We start from the raw sequence: 22,641 nt of genomic DNA, 5'->3' as shown, positions 1-22,641 counted from the left end.
GGGTATAAAAATCTCACTATGAAGCAATCTCCGACATAATTTTAAGAGGAACAAAAAAAAACCTTTAAAATTAAATAATTATACAATATTCAAGAGACTCTGAAAATACTAATATAAATACAGCATTTATCTGTTTCATTTTAGTTGTTCCGACTATCCTTCATTTTGAGAATTGTTTTTCCCAGACGCCATGTGGTGTTGATAGAACGGTTAATCCGTTAATCAAGGGATATCACCACCCTCAAAACATAGACTCAGAATCCAGGTTTGTCAGTTATTTTTTTTTTTAAGGATTTTATGTATTTATTCATGAGAGACACAGAGAGAGAGAAAGAGAGAGAGACAGAGAGAGAGAGACAGGCAAAGGGAGAAGCAGGACCTCAGAATCACATCCTGAGCCAAAGGCAGATGCTCAACCACTGAGCCACCCGGGTGCCCCCAGGTTTGTCAATTAAATAAAGTATTCCATCCCTCTGTGGTCACGGGTTGAAGAGTGAAGATGAGATTTAAGGGAGCCCAATCAGAGAAATTTGGAGTGATGAATATAAGATCATGAATTTTTTCCAGATTAGGTGGCTATTTGTGGTTATCTTTGTTCCACCTGGAAAGAAACTGTCTGAGAATAAAGCCATCACAATAAAGTCAGCCAAGCATTTTTTCTTAAGCTCTACTGAAACTGGGTTTGTGTCACTTGCAATTCAGAGTCCTGGCTAATACAAAAAAATGTTAAAAAACAATTGCCAGTGAGTTATTCTGAGGAAAAAATATACAGAAAGTTGACAATGACTGAAAAAGAACCATGAAAGAATAGGAAATGTATTGGCATTTAAAAAGATGAGTAGAAAGGTCCCTGGGTGGCTCAGTTGGGTAAGCATTCATTTGACTCTTGATTACAGTTCAGGTCATTATCTTAGGGTCATGAGATCAAGCCCCACATCGGGTTCCTCACTGGGCGTGGAGTCTGCTTAAGATCTCTCTCTTTTACTGTGCCCTCCCTGCTCCCCAAAATAAATAAATAATTAAAAGGTGAGTAGAATTTGGATTTGGAAAGCAAAAGGAGGAGTGCACTTCAATATAGGCATCATCAAAAGCAGAGATACAGTTAAGAACAAGATATTCTCAGGGGACTATGAGGTAATTTTTGAAGGGGCTAAGTTGGGAGTTTGTAGCAGAAATGTCTGAGAAGGCAGATCTAAGCCAGACTATTGAGCATCTTGAGAGTAAGCTTAGCAGATACAGACATTAATCGACAGATGAATGGATAAAGAAGATGTGGTATACATATACAATGGAATACTACTCAGCCATCAAAAATGAAATCTTGCCATTTGCAACAATGCGGATGGAACTAGATGGTATTATGCTAAGTGAAATGTCAATCAGAGAAAGACAATTATCATATGATCTCACTCTTATGTGGAATTTAAGAGACAAAACAGAGGATCCTGGAAGAAGGGAGGTAAAAACAAAACAAGATGAAGTCAGAGAGGGAGACAAATCATAAGAGATACTCTTAATCATAGGAAACAAATTGAGGGTTACTGGAGGGGAGAGGGATGAAGGGATGGAGTAACTGGGTAATGGACATTAAGGACAGCACTGATGTGATGAGCACTGGGTATTATATAAGACTGCTGAATCACTGACCTTTATCTCTGAAACCAATAATATAGTATATGTTAATTAACTGAATTTAAATTAAATAAATAATATTTAAAAAGATATAGACTTTATCCCACGAGCCAAGAGTGCAACAGATTTTTTAATCAGAAGAAGGATGTAATAAAAGTAATACTAGGAAGACTGACCTGCCACTGATATGTACAAGTGGCTCAAATGAAAGGAGCCTAGCAAAGAGGCAACCAAAGAAGAGGTAGGACAGGGATAGTAAACATAATAATGCCTATTAATTTTAAGCTTAAATAGAAAGCTAATGAGAGTTGTGCAGTCAGATCTAAAGAGAGGAATAATAGGTGAATATACCAGGTTATTCACCTTTTTTTTTTTAAGTAAGCTCCATGCCCAGTATGAAGCCCAAAGCGGAGTCCAAACTCATGACCCTGAGATCAAGACCTGAGTTGAGATCAAGAGTCAGACACCCAACTGAAGGAGGCACCTAAGTTAATTACTTTTTGTCTGATGCTGTAACAACTGGATGGTTCTAAGAAGACCCATGCAAATAAACACAAATGCTATATCCAAACTTTATTTCTCAAAAACTCACAAAATTACAAATGCTATATCCAAACTTTATTTCTCAAAAAACTCACAAAGCATAATTTGCATAGTGTACATATTCTCCCCACAAAGTTCTTCAAACTACAGATTCTTCATATGAATATTTTAAAATAATTCTGACTATTCATAAATGGAAGGAGTGATAGTTATTATTGGGTCTCAACTGGGGGTAATTTTGCCCCACAGGTTATATCTGGCAATGTCTGGAGACTTTTTTTTTTTTTAAAGATTTTATTTATTTATTCATGAGAGAGACAGAGAGGCAGAGACACAGGCAGAGGGAGAAGCAGGCTCCACGCAGGGAGCCTGACGTGGGACTCAATCCAGGGTCTCCAGGATCACGCCCTGGGCTGAAGGTGGCGCTAAACCACTGAGCCACCCGGACTGCCCTGGAGACATCTTTGATTGTGACAGCTACAAGGGTGTCACTGGTGTCTAGTGGATAAAACCAGAGATGCTGCTAAGCATCCTACAGTGCACAAGATAAACCACCCCCCAAAACAAATAATTATCACGCCCAAAAACAAATAATTATCAGTATCATTATTAACAAGGCTGAAAAACCCCATCAAAATTCCACTTCAGTACTGGGTCCTTAAAAGTATGAATTACTTTGGACATTAAAATGACAAGATTTTCTAAAACTCAGTTTTTAATATACCTCAGTATAAGTTTTCAGTACTCTAATCTGCTTATACATTTATATAATATAAAGCAAAAAATAAAGTGAAAAGTAAAACATCTAAAAGCTTTACATTGATCATTTGTATCTTAGTAAGTAGGAGAAAAGTTCTAATTTTCACATAGCTACTTACACTTTCCCTTATTTGTGCATCTAGAAGATAGTTGTAAGGACAAAATATTATGTGAGCATCTTCTATTAGTTCTCGTGCTGTGTAATACGGACATGCTTTTAGTTTTTTTCCCAAGCTGACAAGTTCTTCTATATCCCAGGCTTTGCACATCCCTTGCAGAGTCTGTAATGTGTGTTGATTGCTAATTTTATGTACACCATGATAAAAATAGCAGGATTTGCCCTAAAAACAAATATGTGTTACTGAAATGTGAATCAATGCTGGAACAAAGGAATAAAACAAGTTTATCTCAGAATTCTCAGAACATCATTAAAGCCACAAGGCAAAGATATTACAGGAGAGAAATTATATCCACAATCACAACCATTTTAAAGAAACTGTTAGTTGACTCATATAGAGCTCCAAATCAGTATAGCTCTAGATACCCTGAATTCACCTGAAAAAAACTGTTTTTAATTATGCTTGTTGTGCCACTGTTCTGATTCAAGTGATATTGGCAAAAATATTTCTTGAAGGATACACAAGAACAATGGTATCATTGTTTGCTTTCAAAGATGACAGCTAAGTGACGTGGGGACAAGAGTGAGATTTTTCTCTATAGACACTTTTTTACATTTTCAGTTTGAGCCATGAGATAGTATTACCTAAGTAAATATAAGTAAGTAAAAAGAAAGGAAATAAGAAAGGAGAAAAGGAGGGGGGGATGTCTTTGGGAAAAAAAACAATGTTCACTAAAAAATATCTGTAAGATACAAAAGAGTACCAAAAAACCCCCACTAAATTATCTATAATTCTATCACATAAAGCATGTACTAGTAACATTTTGATGTATTTCATTTATACTTCTTCTGTACATATGTATATACGGATACATCTCTAAAATGTGACCCAATATTAAAATAATGAAAACAAAGCAAAACTTCCCAAGGCATCAAGGATTAACAAGTTAGCCATAATAAACATTTTTTTATAAAACTGGAATCACTTTTTTTCCCTCCATCTGATTTTATTAAAAATCCTATCAGAAATATTTTCTCACATCACTAAGTAGTTTTTCATCAGTGTCCACATATGTACATTGTGTTAATGGTTATAAACCGTTTCATTATTGTTGGGGATTTAGACTGTTACCAATTTTTGCACATTTCTAAATATTTTCTTAGTATACATTTTTAGAAATGGCATTATGGGATCCAACAGTAGGAAGTATTTTTAAGCTTCATGAAAACTATACCACCAAATTATCCTCCAGAAAGTGTATACCACTTTACATCACTTTTTCTGTATCTTTATCAACACTAATATTATCTTTACCTATTTTAAAGGTTAAAAACTAGAATCTTCTTGCTTTGTGTTTTTTATTCCTTCTAGCAAGGTTTAACACTGCTATTGTACTCTGTGAACATTCTAACATGCTTAAACAGTAATTTCTTCTTTCATGTACTATCTACTAATGTCCTTTGCCATTCTATTACCAGAAATAAAAAATTTTATCAATATATGCTAATCAAAAATAAGATGCTTGATAAAAACCCAGTCCTCGCAATAGTGTATCATATCCCATTAAAAGATGTATAAAATTAGTAGTATAAATGTACACCATTAGTGGAAGTATAAATTACTTCTGTTAGAAGCACATATTTTGTCAATAACTATCAAAAGTTAACATTTCACCATTAACGTGAATATATATATATATATACACGTATATATAATGCACTGTTAAACAGCCAAAAATTTGAAAGTAAACCAAATATCTATCAAAAGCAGACATGTTTGGGTTTTTTTTTGAAGCAGACATGTTAAACAACTTATGGTAAATTTATGTAAAAGATATAGCCCTAAGAAATATGTCAGATTTGTCTATATGCCAATATGTTTAGGCTTTTAAAAGAATATATACACATTATAGCAAATACATATTTTAAGTGTTTTGGAAGACTATATAAAAAAACCTTAGAGCAATTTCCCTGAAGGGTTAAAAGAATGTAAGGAGCAAAAAGGAGAGGTCCTCTTTTCATTTTATTGCTTTCTGTAATTTGGAGTCTTCTAACTATAAATATATTATTTTCTATTTCAATTGTCACTTGGGACTAAGTCATTGAAAACTGATGGGTCATTTTTATTTAATTAATTCTAGGTACCAATAAAAAAATTAAATGTGATTTTGAAATCCAATATTTATCTTTCCTAGTTTGTGGTCCTTAACAAGTGAAAATAATATTACATATATAATATATGTATGCTTATCTACAAACTATCCAACAGCCAAATCTATATTTTCAAAACACATGTACTCATTATATTCACAAAAGTACCTAGAAATTACTAGAAATGGAGTAAAGCATAAAATGTTCATCACCTATAAAAGAATGTCAACAAATCCAAGAACAAGGCATGGTCAGCTGAGGGACGACAACTAGTTCTAAAGCTTTGTATTCAGCCAAGTAAGGGGACACTACTAGTTAGTACCACTCCATGGTACTAAAAATAAGAATTGAGAAAAGGACTTACCTAACCTTTATTTATTTATTTAGTTCATTCTCTATATTACTTTCACTCACTGTGTCCCATCTCTACTTTCTTTTTTTACCCTCCATACAGGGTCAACTTCCTCATACCATAATGCCATCTTTTGTTTTGCTTCTAGTGTAATCAAAATAACAATGACGAGGAATTAGAAAAGTTGTCTTTCTTGCTAACTAGTTGTCAGACCCTGGGCAAACTTCAGGGCCCATTTTTCTCAGGTGATGAGGCATCAAAAGAGTAAATGAACCAGAAGCCTTTTAAAGATTCCTCAGACCCAAAGACTATCATTTCTAAGGTTTCTTCCACCTCTAAAATCCTGATTCTAGGGTCCAGAAACAGATGGAAACGTGCCAAGTATCTTTCATACTGACTTCAATACAGATTGAGTTTAATAATATGATATTCATCATTTCTTTATTCCAGCTATCTTTGGTACTATTCTGAAAGCTTGTAATTGTGTAAAATGATCACCAAGATGCCTTTAGAGTAGATGATTATTAACTGTTAAATTCCATCTTCACAAAAAACATATTCTTTCATACCTAAAATAATTTTCTAGAATTATTTCTGGAGCTAGTTAAGATTATTTGTTCTTAAGTGAAACAAAAATTAACTTTTAACAGATAAGTGCATTGCTTTTCCATCATAGGAGCAGTTTCATAAAAGAAACAGTGAATAAAAACACATGTGCCTTTGGATCAAGCCAAAAAATCGGAAAGTTTACACTTCAAGGGCACTTAGAATGACACTCCTGTGCAGGCTGATAGCAAAACCAGAATGGCTCATCCATTTTAGCAGTGTAACATAACCCTGAGAGGAGTCTGTCAATTGAAGTGTTATCACACTTTAAACTCTTTTTCTCTCAAACTGTCAGTTGTCTATTTATCATTTCACTTTGGTAATTCAGCCATAGTAAACAGAGACACCTACAGTGACTTTGTAATTGGGCATCATTACAATACCAAATTACCCTAAGGACTTGGGAACAAAAAAAAAAAGAATGTTCATGTATGCCTATGAGCAAACCATTCTGAGGCAGAATTAAGTCAAGACAAATAACCAAAAGCAGGTATCTTCAATTATTTATAAGCACTGAGAAAGAAATGCATGATACAAAATAATTTATTCACATTACATGGTAGAAGGTGATATATCAATTAAATGAAACTCTAGGGGCTATGGCTCCTAGCTTTTTGTGTGGAACCAACTCTGACAAAATACTAGTGAAAGAACTTTCAAAGTATATTAATTTATCATTGGTCATTTCATAGACTATCAATTTATGGTTCACGAATAATTTCTCAGTATATTCCAGACTTCTAACTTCAGACTAAACAAGTTATTAAACTGTACACAGACTACCAAATTAATACAGCCAAAAAATTATGTTTTTACTAAGAAAGACTTCTCAATTTCTACCTTGACCAAATTCATATTAAAGATTTTCCTGGAGGCCTTCAAAACCACCAATGACATATCTTTAACTTTAATAATTCAATTTATTTTTTGAAAGAGAAATTTGTATTAAAATTAAAAGATAGGATAATCACTATATTTCTCATTCAACTAAAATTTATTTACTCAGAGAGTCTAAATAAACTATGTTCTCTTGAAGTTTTAAATATACGAAATAATTAACTGATTAAATTAGACTAAATTATTTAAATACTTTTATCTCCTATGACATCACCCAACATTTGACTATTTTTGATAGTGAGATTTCAAAGAGGTAAAAAAACATCTGACCAAAACAGAAATTAATTTCAAGGAATTAAACACCCCCAAGCTTTAGAACCAAAATCTATCATTCTAAACTTGAAGAAAGGTTTTCTTGTGGTAAAATTCTTTTTCAAAAAATAGCAATACTAGCAATTAATTTGATTTTTATAAGTTATTTGATTATCAGTGGAAATACACATATAAAACACAAAATGAACATGTAAAAAATTGAGTAATTGAATCTTTTCAGCCGTATTTTTTTCTCTAAAACAAAATAACTTTACTCACATTTTTTCCATCCAGCAATTCCATGCACTTCTCATTTCTGTTGAAGTTACCTACTACTTCAGGATGAACACAAGTATGGTCCCTGCTAGAAAGAATAGTCATTGGGACCCCTGAGTATACTGTCCTCCGGAGCTCTCTAGTAATCTGAGCAATCTGTTTGTGTGTGCGTGTCCCAAAATATATTTTGGGTATCTTGGATTTCCCGCCATGATCCTTCTTAGTGGTATTTGAGGAATCTTGACCGCTTCCTTGTTTAGTAGAACAACAACACCTGGAACAGTGACCGGGGGGCTGTAACAAAGGAAAAAAAAGATAACTCATGTCTGGTATATCACAAAAAATGTTATTAAACCTCTCAGAGAATCAGAACCACTATGTAATAAATCACAATTGTCAAATAAAGAGAAATGTCAAGATATTACATCATCTAAAACTTGGAAGTTTTCCATTTCAAATTGGTTTTCTTGCACTCCTAAAAGTTATAAATGATGTTTCCATATTTGCATGGCTTTCTAACATATCATTCTAACTCTTGAATTCCAAACATTTTAGGTAGATTTTAATTCTAATTATAAAAATAAGACAAAATGGACGACAGTTTTCATTTTTGCTTAGGCTATAAGTGAACTCATGATACTACAGTTTAGAGTTGATAGTGCTATTTTTGTTCACATCATAGCACATTCAAATATTCTATACCAATATTTTAAAGAGCACTTTAAACAATAACTTACAAAAAATAGAAATAATCAAGTTGAATCTAAAATATCATTAAAAACAAGAGAACTATTCTCTAGCAAAGGGATGCAAATGAATGCTATTAATATTTAATAATGAAGGCAGGTTGCTTGTGTGGAACAAGTATACCTGAAATTCAATTACCTGTCATGGAATTCAAATCCATCAGAAAATTATTCAGGATAGCTTTTTCTGGACAATTTTACTCATAATTCAGTTCCATAATTGGAATCATTAGATAAATGTCTCCTTAAACACACTATCATAAGGAATAGCAGGAATGTGGTCCATTATTTACCTGATTTTTCTCTTCTGTTTCCAAACTCAAAAATAAAATAAAAACTTTAATGCTCTATATTAGAATCATGGGTTATTAACCACCCATTCCTCAACCTCAATTGCTATATAAATGAGACAAAATGTAGCCTCATTTAAAAAGAAATACTGTGAAACAGTTAGTTTATAGGAATGGTGACTGAGAAGGAAAAAAAGCTAAATACCACAGTTGCTTAAGAGAATTTGTGCTGTAGAGTTTTAGTTCAATAGAACAAATACACCATTTTACTCAATTTTTTTTTAAATTATAATCAGTAAGAGTAGCCTTCATAAACAAATGCTAAGTCATAGTATGTTACACCACAATACTGGGGATCAAGCTGTCTTTTAGCCTCAACTCAGTGGAAAAGCAAGTTCAAATTACTCTCAGTCTCACTCAACCTTGTCCGCCATTAAATATTACAATACGTGATAGAATGGATGTAAATGTGACCCTTCTGAAGCTGTCACTCACTGGGATAAAAGGTTCACTGATGTGCCAAATAAACAGTCAGTCAAAGCAGATAAAGTTACAGCCATGCTGGAATTGTTACATTCCCTTCTCAGGTTGCTAGTAGCAGCAGATTTCATTACAGAGTGCTGCCACATTAAATAGCCTGTTCCAAATATCCTGCCTTCTATATTGAATAATTACTTATTCACTGAAAGGATAAAAAGAAGAGTTATGAATGGGGCTCTTGTCAACAGTGAGGCAGGAAACAGCTGACATGTGGTTTATGTTACATATGTTGCAATATCCAACAATTTATGGTCACACAGAAAATGGAATGCAAATTATATCATGATATTTCTGACTGAATATTTTTTTGGCCTTTGCAATTATCACATTAATTAATTAACCTAGTAAATGAATTAAGATAACTCTAGGTAGAATTAAGTTTACTTTTCTGTACCTTCAATCTTTTCACTCAATTATACTATATCTCTTTCCTATGATACAATAAATTAAATACTGAATATTAAATTGAATATTGGAATGCTAACATCTAATGCATGGCTATATACTACATGGAAATATCATATCCAAGCACAAAAGTAATCCAATAAAGTGGTCTTCTCTCAAGGCTTAGAAAATCTTTCTGATGAAACACTTTCAACATCAATTTCACTTAAAGCTTTATCATCTACACCTTTTATTTTATGTTAATTCATCTACACCTTATATTTAATTCTTTTTTCTAACCAAAAGTCCAAACAATATTGAAATAAACAAGTCAACCACCTATGACAAATAATTTAATATATAACTTAGACCTTCATATATATCTCCCATATAATTTTTTCAAATAAAAAGGAATGCTATTACATAGTTTTATAACTTGTTTTGTATTAGAACTTTTTACTTCTTAAAAGGGATGAATTTGGCATTAATAATTTTAAAAAAGGATCTCCTTATCTTAAAATGTTATGATAGTAGCTGTAACTAACAAAACAAAAGATAGAGAATGGCTTCAGAAAACTTTTCCCATTAGAGCAGCTTTATTTAGGTACCTTAAATCCTATTTTCACTCTATAACTGAGAAAATTATAAATTAGGACTAGTTTTATATTAAACATGTTTTTGTTCATTATGTTTTACAGTGGTCTGAAGTAATTATGTCATCTACGAAGTTGAGGTTGACTCTCAAGAATATGGTTTTTCAGTGAGTGGTTGGGCAAGTTATTATAGAAGATGGAAATTAAGAAAGTTGATTCTTTTTCCTTTCCAATATTAAAGAGGAATTATTTCTTCAGATGTGATCTTCTATTGAAGATTCCATTTAAAGGATTTGGTATAGTCATATTTAATACAGAAAAAAAAACTGTGGCAAGAGAACAGAGACTTCAAAAAGACATTTTTTTAGTGGCAAAAGAATTATTTGCATCAAAAAAACCCACAACTTTCAATTCTGTAGGAAAACCAGAGAAAGAATACTGAAAGCAGCAATGGCAGGAGGTCATAATATCTTCCAATTCAACTAATAGGCTAACACTTTATGGCCTCTCTCTGAAATCCTTTGACCTAGCCGTCTTGAAATAATAAATGAACAAAATTAAATACTTTTGTACCTTTCACTGAGTTTTTCTCCTGCTAACAAGCTATCAGGTTTGTCTTTCACAGGGATACTTTCCTTTTGTTTTTGATCTTTGAATTTACAGAGATTGCATTAGGAAACGGAGAATAAATTAGAAAGTATTCACTTTCATCAAACACATCTGAATGTCAAGAAAGATAAAACAGATAAAACATATAGGCTCTCCAAAACCTGTAATCTCTAAAACCTGAAATAGGCTACACTGAGTGGCAGAGCCAAACTCTTTAAGAGATGGCTACTTCTATACCTAGAAACTGTCTAGAGTCCTTTTACTTCAACAAAAGGCAAGAAAACTCAACCAGAATAACACCAAAATTCCATTATTATTTAAAGAGAAAAAAACAACCAAACAAACAAAAAAAACTATAGGGGCACTTGGCTAGCTCAGTTAGTGGAGCATGCGACTCCTGAATTTAGGGTCAGGAGTTCAAGCCCCACGTTGAGCATGGAGCCTACATCCATAAAGAGAAACATAAGAGACACATGGGGGTGTGACAGCTATATTCTTTCCAGATGTAGGAGTCAATTGTTTAAAAATAAATTTCAAATTTACAATAGTCAAAACTATTCTTAGAAGGTCAACAACAAAGGATTTTAGAAAATTCTTTTCAAGTATAACAATTCCTACCTATTCTCTTATTATATAGAAACAAGTATCTAAATTTTTTGAAAGGATAAAGAAAGATTGTAAGACTTGATCTTAAAAGAAAGGCCAAATTCTGAGTCCTTGCCACTATTCCTTTCACAAAGTTACAAGTTCAAGTAGATTAAGATACAATGTCGAGGTCTGAAGTTTTATAATTTTCTCCAATCTTTCCCCATAAGAACAACAACATAAAAATTACTATGCCTAAATAATTGAAAAATAAAAATGAGCATGGTGACTGTAAATTTTAAAAATGGAAAATAATAAAGGAATAGCTAGAAACTATTGTATTGGCAGAGAAGCTATTTTGCTAATTCATAAAATTAGGTAACCTAAAAGGACGCTATGCACTGATTCTAAACACAGACATAAAGGGGAATATTTGTATGAAAAATAAGTATATAAGAAAGTATAAAAGTATGAGGAAAAAAGACCAAAAAGAATTTTATTTGTAGGAAATAAAGGGAAAACTAGGTCCTTGAAATAATTACATACTTTTCTGGAACTTTCCGCATGTGCATGTATTGTCTTTCAATCACACTGCAAATACCTTGAGGAGAGAAACTATGTCTTACATTTCTTTATACAACTCACTCATTAAATACGTTGTTTTGCACATGACTATAACTTAAGTTTTTTTTAATTGGTGGACTGTGACTAATGTCCCCAAGTCAAGTACTATACATGTACCACATTGTATTTATCCAAAGGATGCATAACTGATGTCCTAATTTGAAGTTCTTCATATGTCAAAAGGTACTTCAAAATAAAAAGTTTACCTTTTAAAAGAAAAAGTACACAGCAATCTGTTATTTTCAAGGCCAAAAAGAAAAATCATTTTGTTATGCTAATAATTGGGGCACTTTACAGTTGTGAGCAACAAACACATATCCTGATATACTCATTATTAATAATAACTGGGGATTCCTAGGTGGCTCAGCGGTTTAGCACTTGCCTTCGGCCCAGGGCGTGATCCTGGAGACCCGGGATCGAGTTCCGCGTCGGGCTCCCTGCATGGAGCCTGCTTCTCCCTCTGCCTATGCCTCTGCCTCTCTCTCTTTCATGAATAAATAAATAAAATCTTTAAAAAATAATAATAATAACTATCAGTCATTAAGATTGTCCCTGTGCTAAACACTATATATATATACTATCTCATTCATTCACTCAAGAAATATTAGAATTCCGGATCTATCAAGCCAAGTAGAAGGACAAGGGTCACCTCATCTCACTGACAATGTTTCTCCTTAATTATTCTACAAAGCACAGTTTTTGGAGTTTATCAATACCAGTTTCATTCATGAATTAGAGAAATGTTTAAAGTCAGTACTCTAAGTGCATTATTTACTGAATGCAATTACAAAATATTCCTAAAGGTAAGCTATAAAATTTACTTCAAAAAACTATTTGAACTTATTATTGGTTGACATTTAAATCAAATATTTTCTAACAAGATTTACACTTTATTCCTCAAGAAAAAACAACAAAATTCTCAATTAAGAGACTCGTTAAAGCACATAACAACAAACTTTTTCTGTAAAGGGTCAGAGAGTAAATATTTTATGTTTTGTGGTAAATAAGGTTTCTGGCCCTGTATAAGAAAATATTTTCTATCATAAATAAATAAAAAAAATAAAAAAAAATAAAAAAAAAAGGGATCCCTGGGTGGCGCAGCGGTTTGGCGCCTGCCTTTGGCCCAGGGCGCGATCCTGGAGACCAGGGATCGAATCCCACATCGGGCTCCCGGTGCATGGAGCCTGCTTCTCCCTCTCCCTGTGTCTCTGCCTCTCTCTCTCTCTCTCTGTGACTATCATAAATAAATAAAAAAAATAAAAAAAAATAAAAAAAAAAGAAAATATTTTTATGATGCCAATGTGGGGAAAGGTTTCTTAACATACCAAAACACAATGATTAAAAATGCAATCTCGTTAAAATGTAAAATTTCTATTTAAAATAGCGCTCCACTTTATAAAAGAAAGAGAGAGAGAGAGAGAGAGAGAAAGAAAGAAAGAGAAAGAAAGAAAGAAAGAAAGAAAGAAAGAAAGAAGCACAGACTAAGAGAAGATATCTGCACTGTATATAACCAAGAACCAGGATCCATAACATATGAAGAATTTCAACAAATGAATTTTAAAAGACAAATCCCTAGATGGCCAAGAACAACAACAAAAAATCACAGAAGAGAATAGCTGAAAGGCCAATAAACATCAGAAAAGAAATGTAATTTAATGCTTAACTTCATAACTAATTAGGAAAATGCAAATTAAAATTCTAATTTGATTCCATTTCCCACCTATCAGATAGGATGTTAGAGAAGATATGAAGCAACTCTCACACACTGCTGACACAAGTATAAGGTGACACATCACTTTGTGAACTGTTGATCTAGTGAATCAAAGATACATAGACACTCTGACACAGCATGACACTGCTAAGTATATATATGAGAGAAACTCTTGCACATTAAGACAAATACAATAGGGATATTTTTTGTAGCATTGTTTTAATAGTGAGGAAAACAAGCTAAATGTATCAACAGAAGAATGGATAAATTGTGGACTTTTTTCAATCAGTATGATACTGTCTATAAAGAAAAAAATAAAAACCAGAGTTGCAGGTATCAACATAAACATAAAAAAAAACAATGTTGAACAGACCGAAGAGAAATTAAATTTTATTCTCCCCATAAAATTCCAAACAAATTGATGATAGGAATAAAACTATAAAACTTTAGATACAGAATTAGGAACTCCCACTGTAGTAGATAATTTTTAGAGCTGAGGATTATAGTAGACAATACACCTGAAAATGTTAACCAGTACATCAAAAGAAACCTAGCACAGCAAATGCAGTCTACTCTGGTTCTTCCTCAGCTGCTTATGAAAGCAGAATAGTGGGCAGCCTGGGTAGCTCACTGATTTAGCGCCACCTTCAGCCCTGGGGGTGATCCTGGGGAACTGGGATTGAGTCCCGAGTCGGGTTCCCTGCATGGAGCCTGTTTCTTTGGCTGCCTGGGCTTCTGCCTCTCTCTCTGTGTGTCTCTCATGAATAAATAAATAAAATCTTAAAAAGAAAAAAAAAAAAAAAAGAAAGAAAGCAGAATAGCTTTCATCTTAATACCTCTTGACCAAAATGTTTCAACCTAATTTATTAGGAAATAGGTTCTTAATTTAGGGTCCATGAACTGTTACAGGAGACAGGGTTTGAGATCACCCAAAACTACAGACACAACTTTGAGTGCATTTCCAAAAAGTAAGTACAAACTTTCCTCAGGTGCTCAAGAAGACTATGACTTACTGGGTGAGCTCTGTATTCCAGAACTTATGTCTGATTTTATAATGAAAATCAAACAGAAACAGCATTTTCTTTACAACCAACTTGGCCAAATTTATTCTGTAAGGGAATGAACAAATTGATAACCCAAAGAAGACAATTTTACAAAGGTTCCTCCACTGCTTGTAAATTAAGTTCTCTTTTATGTTTGTTAATTACCTAATATTAACATAATTCTAAAACACCTAGTTTATTGCCACTGTTTACTTCTAACTCCATTTTAGAGATGAAAAAAATCTAAAAGAGTTCCTCAGGTTGTTACAAAATACATAATAACAACTTTTGTGGGAAAGTTTGAATTCATAAACTTAAATCTCAAAACAAAGTTTCAGGGATGCCTGGGTGGCTCACTGGTTGAGCATCTGCCTTCAGCTCAGGGCGTAATCCCAGGGTCCTGGGATCGAGTTCCACATTGGGCTCCCCGCGAGGAGCCTGGTTCTCCCTTTGCCTGTATCTCATACATAATAAACAAACAAACAAACATTTAAAAAACAAAACACAAAGCTTTAACAGGATCATTTTCATCTACCATTTAACTTGGCAAAAAAGCAAAATTTTGCCCTTTTTCATTTCAGAATGCCATGCACATAAAAAGCTAGTGGTAAAAAGCCAATGAAGATAGACTTATACTACAATCTTTGAGGCATAAAAAAGAGGGTTTATTGTTAATCTTTATCAACCAATTGCTGTTGTACAAGCCATCTAAACAGGTACTGAGAGATGCCTGGTTGACTCAATGGTTGAGCATCTGCCTTTGGCTCAGGGTGTGATCCCGGAGTCCCAGGATAGAGTCCCACATTGGGCTTCCTGCATGGAGCCTGCTTCTCCCTCTGCCTATGTTTCTGCCTCTCTCTCCCTCTCTGTCCCTCATGTACAAATATATAAAATCTTTAAAAAATTTAAAATAAACAGGTACCGAATGCCTGTTGTACAAAATCTCACATAAGCATACACTCTAGTAAGATAGCAAAAGTGACATGACTATACCTTTTCAACTATTTTTAAAAATTCAAACAGTAGTATTCTACTGCCAGTTTCATGATTAAACTGCACAAAGCAGCTGTTTATCCACTCACAGCAACCAGCAGGTGAACCTGATTCAATATTTATCACAGGCTTTCACAGATCACTGCTAACCAAGCAAACGTTTTAATTAAGCTGGAACTTGCTTCAAAGAGCTCATTCAAGATGTCAATCAGCAGGTAAGGGATCAGATACAGTGTCAGGTGAGAGTGTGTAATACAAATCCACAACTTTCTTCATCCCATCGCTGTAAATTAGCCTGCTCTAAAGTTCAGACTCTGATTGTAACAGACTGCCAGTCTCCTGGAATGTGTAACTGAAGTCACTCAAATTCTATTGTGAAGGTTGTAAGCAATATGTTAAACTGCAATGGGCTAGCACATTAAGACAGATCCTTTTCACGGTTGTTTCTTGATACCATAAGTGTTTGTTACCCTACTCTCCACTTACTGTTTACTTTCTTGCCTGGTGTAAATGGGAATTCCTTAACACAGTTGCCCCAGTTTCTGAAAAGTTTATGTTTCAGTACAATTAATCAAAAAAGATCCAAAGTGGTATGATTTTTTACATAAATTTTAACAATTATATTCTATAAAAATTCTTATTTTAAGAATAAATACATGATAAAAATGACCAGACTGCTAGAAACCAAAAATTCTCTTGGTTTAACAGCACTTTACACAGAAGTCTCAAGACATAGTAAGTCACACTGGCCAATTCATGGGACCTACGTGGGGTGTTTACAACAAATAGAGAAGAAAAAGAAGAATCAAAGAATATGAGGGAAAAAGGGAAAGCTCCCCCTTAAAGAACAGAATGCCAGCTAAATATTGTATGTAAACAGAATGAAAGAATTTTTTAAATCATCATTTTGCAACTCCTATGTAAAAACTGATACCCTAAAGCTACCTAAATGGATGCTAAAATCATTGAGTGAAAAGTTGTTGGGGAACAAGATATTCACACAGCCTCCAAATATCACCCTATAGATTATTATTAATTGAAAAGAAAAATGTGCCTTTAGCATGGACACCTAGTAATCATCAGTTTAACCAAATGGTCAAATGATACAGTGGTCAGACAAACTGGCATCAATGTACCTCTTGATGTGATACTAGAAAAATACTTATGTGCTCTTTTTGAACAAAACTACATTGATTATGAAATCCAAATAATCAGGTATGAATCAAATAGAACCCAGGAATAAAGAAACTGTGGTAAAAAGATGTATTATTTGGCTGGTGAAAATTAACCCAACTGCACTTACATATTTTTCAAACTTCCTTCAATGAATCTTTTAAAATGAGAAAACAAAGCTATCCTATGACATCATCATCCCCACATAATTGACCAAAATGCTACAAGCAAAACCTACACAAAATAGAGATTTTTTACTTTTTCACGAGCATTACAATACAGATAAGTTATTATCAATATACAAGGCTCGAAGGCAGCACTACGCAATAAAACTTTCTGCGATGATGGAATGCTCTGTACTTGCACTATTCAATACACTTGCCACTAACTACTACCTGGGGCTAGTGAGTACTGGAAATGTGCTTAGTGCAACTAAGGAGCCACATTTTAATTTTAATTAAACAGTTGTATGTGGCCATAAACCCTATCAATAAAGTTTTAAAATACTACAACAGGTTCTAAATTTAATCTGGAAAACAAATTAGAGTAACCAAAAAATATCTGGAAAGGAAGATGGACAAGAATGGTATGTATTTTAATATATATAAGAATTTAGTGTACATGATAAAGATGTTGTTAGGCACCTTTTTAGACGTGTCCAACCCTATATTCTTTTTTATTTTTTGAGATTTATTTATTTGAAAGACAGAGAGTGCAAGTGGGTAGAGGGAGAGGGACAAGCAGACTACACTGAGTGTGGAGCTGATACGGGGCTCGATATCATGGCCTTGAGTTCATGACCCCAGCCAAAATCAAGATTTGGACGCTTAACCAACTGAGCCACCCAGGTGCCCCAACCCTATATTTGTAAAAGAGTTCATCATCTTTAGCCCCTGCTAAAAAGGTAGACGTCATAACACATGACCAAGCCCAAAATACTCCTAGGCATAGCAAGACCAGTAACATTCACCTTCCCAGGAACTTGTAACTGGGGCATTTAGATTAACTATAGGGAACAGACAAGCCTTTCATAAGACTTCAAGGCTTCCATTCTGTATAAACCCACATGATGGAGAAAAAAATGAGAGAATTCTACAGAGAGAGGCAGAGAAGACTAACTCAAGGCCCCACAGAAAAGAAAAAAGTTTCCTAAAAACTTCTGAGTTCTAATAAGGGCAACTGTATTTACTGTTTTACCCTACTTTTAGTGGGCTTCTACTTCTTCAAAAGAAATCATTCCTGATTAAGGTTTGAAATTATCACACAATAACAAGAAACTTTCCCTAAATTGACATAGTCTCTGAGTCTTCAACTTAATAAAACCCACTAAATAACTAGCATAGTGAAAGAAAATGACTCACCTAAATATCCAGCCACAGACTATAAACATAAATTATAAGAACAGTCAATCAACAAAATGCAATGTAGTCATTAAAAATGATGCAAAAGAATATTAGGTGACATGAAAACATGATCCTGATCCGTTATTATAAAGAGAGATAATTGGGGATGCCTGGGTAGCTCAGTCAGTTAAGCACAGTGGGTTTAGAGATTACTTAAAAATAAAACCTTTGAAAAAAAATAAGTCCCAGTTCCTCACTCTTTCCTCTTTTGATCCCCCTCCAAAAAAAAGAAAAAAAAAATAATGGCAAAGGGTAAATAAAACAAATAGAGGAGGTAAAATGGCAAAATATTAATAACTGTAAAAGCTGAGTGATGGGCACAAGGGGGTTCATTATATCCTCATATCAACAGTCCTCTGTTGGCTTTGTGTATGAAATTTTCTTAATATTTTTAAAGTAAGGAAAATTTACAAATTCTTTTCTATAAGACAAGTACAACATTGATTCTAAAGCAAATCAAGATAAACTTTTTCTAATGAAAATATGAAGAGATCAAAAACAATGAATTCTAAATGTAATAACAAATAGGATTCTTGTACACATGTACACATACACACAACCAAGAAGTCAAGAACAAAAGGATAATTCAGTTAATTTAATATAGTTTAATGTATTAAAAAATGTGAAAAATCATATTCATATGCATAGTTTAATATTCATTCTTAATGAAAATGCTGAATAGAAATGATTCTCCTCAACCATGACAAAAACTATATGTATAATATTTTTTTAAACCTTTATTTATTTATTTTTAATTTTTTTTTTATTTTTATTTTATGATAGTCACAGAGAGAGAGAAAGAGGCAGAGACACGGCAGAGTGAGAAGCAGGCTCCATGCACCAGGAGCCTGATATGGGATTCGATCCCGGGTCTCCAGGATCGCGCCCTGGGCCAAAGGCAGGCGCCAAACCGCTGCGCCACCCAGGGATCCCTATATGTATAATATTTAATTAAATCTATAATTTACATATAAACCTATAACATATAATTTAACATATTTATATATGATTTCCATTTAATTTCTATATGAATTTTACATATGTATATATGTGTGTATATACATATATATATGTAATTTTCAAAAGCCACTTTCATCCTTAATGAAGAAACCCTAGAAGCTTTCTCATTAATGTCTCAAAGAAGACAATGATGACCATTATTTCTCAATATGCCTGGAAGAATCTCAGTTTATACCTACTTTTACAGTTTATTGCCCCCTACCACCTCCATTCTCAAAACTGTCCTATTCTGGATAATAGATATGATTCTTCTGTTACTATTACTACACGTAACTTTGGAAGGTATTATATAAAATTGTGAAGGAGATAAAATCATCACTGTTTACAGAGCATATGATTACATACTTGGAAACCTAAGAAAATTTATTGGAACTATTAAAATAAAAGAATTCATTGATGTGGTTTGGTAAAAAAACACCGTAAATGTAGTTCAGTAAAAAAAAAAAAAAGCAATCAATAATCTTTATATATAAAACCATAACAAGTTAGAAAATGCAATTAAAGAACAAAATCCCAATTATATAGAAAGGAGAGATAAATTCTCTAGGAATCAACTTAAAAATATATTTAAGTAGTAACAGGATGTTTTAATTAGATGAGGAAAATCCTTTCACAAACTATATGTATATAAAGTCATCATGATATATACTTTAAATATCTTATCATTTTATTTCTCAATTACACCTCATCAAACCTAAAAAAAAAGTTGGTAAGAAACTTAACACTACTGAAGGAAATTAAAAAAAAAAAAAGCAAATGGAAACAAAGCATGGTCTTAAATAGAAAGACAACATTATAAAAAACTCAACTCTTCCAAATAATCTAAGAAATATATCAAGAATTTTTTTTAGCTAGGCAGTCTAAGTCTAAAATACATACGTAAAAATAAACAAGGATAAATAACTAAATAGGTAATAAGGCAGAACTAAACATACAGAATATTAATACGTACAGTAATCAAAACAGTGTGGATTGATGGAAAAGAAAATAGAAAGTCCAGAAGTAGAACCAGATACTTTAAAAAATCTAGAACATCATAAAGTCAAAAAGGTTGCATCTCAAATTAGTAGGAAAAAGAAGAACTATCAATAAATGATGTTGGAATAACTGAGTAGCAATCCAAGGCAGCAAAAATTATGTTCCTATCTTATACTATTCACCAGAATACATTTCAGATTTAAATATAACAACTGAAAAATGTTTAAATCATCTGAGAAAGGTCTAAGTGTGACCAAAACCCAGAGACCATAAAAGATTGATAAATTCAAATAAAATAAAAACTTCCTGCATGATAAAATGTAAAAAAAAAAAAGATTTTTGTAATTCATAACACAAAGGTCTAACTTAATACTGAAGAACTCTGTAAAATAGTAAGAAAAAGAAAAAAAACCCTAACTGACAAAAGGAATAACCAGATATTTGAAAAGATACTCAACCTCATTCATAACAAGAGAAATACACATTAAAAGTAGAATGAAATGACATTTTTGTTAACCAATCGGGAAGAAAAAAGATACAAGATTTTGATATATTTGCAAGAGTGGTAACACGTATACATATATGTATGTATGTGTATTATGTATAATTTACCTTTACAATATATATACTATGTAAACATAATATATGCATATATATTTGCTTTTATTATCCTGGGTAGGATTCATAAAAAACAGTAACAATTGCCTTGGGGACAGGAAACACAATGGCTGAGAAACTGGGTGTGGGAGACTTTTTAACACGCACCTTTTTGTTTTTCAATTTTATATCATAGGCATATATACTTTTCAAGAATAGATAAATAAAATATAAATTAAAAAATTAAAATACCAAATTGGCTTCCTCTGGCACTACAGGCATATCTACTCCCTATAATGTTGAAACAATGTATAGAGAAGTAGCCATTTCATTCTTAACAGAGAATGAAGACTTAATGAACATTAGTAGTAGAAATAATCAGCAATAGCAAAAACTGTCACAATGGCTAAAACTGCACAAGATAAAACTTACTACTGACTAAAACTTAAGAACCAATTATTTAACAAAACTGTTACTGGTACTCCCTCTGCCTGCATCTCTGAATCTCTCTCTCTCCTGTGTGTCTCTCATGAATAAATAAATAAAATCTTAAAAAAAAAAAAAAAAAAGGCAGCCCGTGTGGCTCAGCGGTTTAGCGCCACCTTCAGCCCAGGGCCTGATCCCGGAGACCCGGGATAGAGTCCCACGTAGGACTCCCTGCATGGGGCCTGCTTCTCCCTCTGCCTGTGTCTCTGGCGCGCGCGCTCTCTCTCTCTCTGTCTCTCATGAAAAAATAAATAAAATCTTAAAAAAAAAAAAAAAAAAACCTAGGGATCCCTGGGTGGCACAGCGGTTTAGCGCCTGCCTTTGGCCCAGGGCGCGATCCTGGAGACCCGGGATCAAGTCCCACATCGGGCTCCTGCTTCTCTCTCTCTCTCTCTCTCTCTCTCTCTCTCTCTGTGACTATCATAAATAAATAAAAATTTTTTTTTTAATTTTTATTTATTTAGGATAGTCACACAGAGAGAGAGAGAGAGATAGAGGCAGAGACACAGGCAGAGAGAGAAGCAGGCTCCATGCACCGGGAGCCCGATGTGGGATTCGATCCCGGGTCTCCAGGATCGCGCCCTGGGCCAAAGGCAGGCGCCAAACCGCTGCGCCACCCAGGGATCCCAAATAAATAAAAATTTAAAAAAAAAAGGTGACTGGCAAAACTTCATCTAGAAATACTTAATGTTAGAAATTAATAGCCTAAAACAAAAAGAACTCTACGGCAAAAGCCATAATCAATAAAAAGCTGACATAGCTGAAAAAAATTTGATGAATGAAATGTCTTCTTCTGTAAACATTACATTAAAATAGTAAATTACAAAAAAGAAAAGACAGTAACAGAAGAAATATTATTAATTAACAACTAGACTTTGATAATGGCAGTCTGATTTTTTTCCTTGCTTCTTTATACTTTCTGTTGTTTCTTGAATTGTTTATAATGAACAAATATCACTTTTACAAAAGGTTTTTTAAAAATACACATAAAGGAAAATAAATACTGAGTAGAGATACTATCAGAGAGAAGGGTCTCCAACTCTATTATTCACTATTTCTCCTTGCAGTTCTTTTAGTTTTTACCTCATATAGTTTGATGCACTGTTGCTAGGCACATACACACTAACTACTATTACTTCTTGTTGGAGAACTGGTCTCTTTATCATTATGCAATGCCCTTCTTTATCTCTGATAACTTTCCTTTCTTTAAAGTTTCCTTTGTCTGAAATTAATACAGCTACTCCCGCTTACTTTTGATTAGTTGTTAGCATGGCATATTT

General features: G+C 33.3%; 1 protein-coding gene across 1 annotated transcript in view; it reads right to left on the bottom strand.

Annotated features, from left to right (window-relative positions):
• The window catches only part of BRIP1 (BRCA1 interacting helicase 1), a 184,281-nt gene that overhangs the window by 127,725 nt on the left and 33,915 nt on the right, over nucleotides 1-22,641 (bottom strand). The window contains exons 7-8 of the mRNA XM_055325293.1: nucleotides 7,590-7,880; nucleotides 3,054-3,275 (exon numbers count right to left, since the gene is read on the bottom strand). Coding sequence (XP_055181268.1) covers nucleotides 3,054-3,275; nucleotides 7,590-7,880 — 513 coding nt within the window. The remainder of the gene's footprint in view (nucleotides 1-3,053; nucleotides 3,276-7,589; nucleotides 7,881-22,641) is intronic.

This window comes from Nyctereutes procyonoides, unplaced genomic scaffold (assembly GCF_905146905.1).
Source record: "Nyctereutes procyonoides isolate TBG_1078 unplaced genomic scaffold, NYPRO_anot_genome, whole genome shotgun sequence".
Classification (NCBI taxonomy): domain Eukaryota; kingdom Metazoa; phylum Chordata; class Mammalia; order Carnivora; family Canidae; genus Nyctereutes; species Nyctereutes procyonoides.
This window is presented reverse-complemented; position numbering and strand designations above follow the sequence as displayed.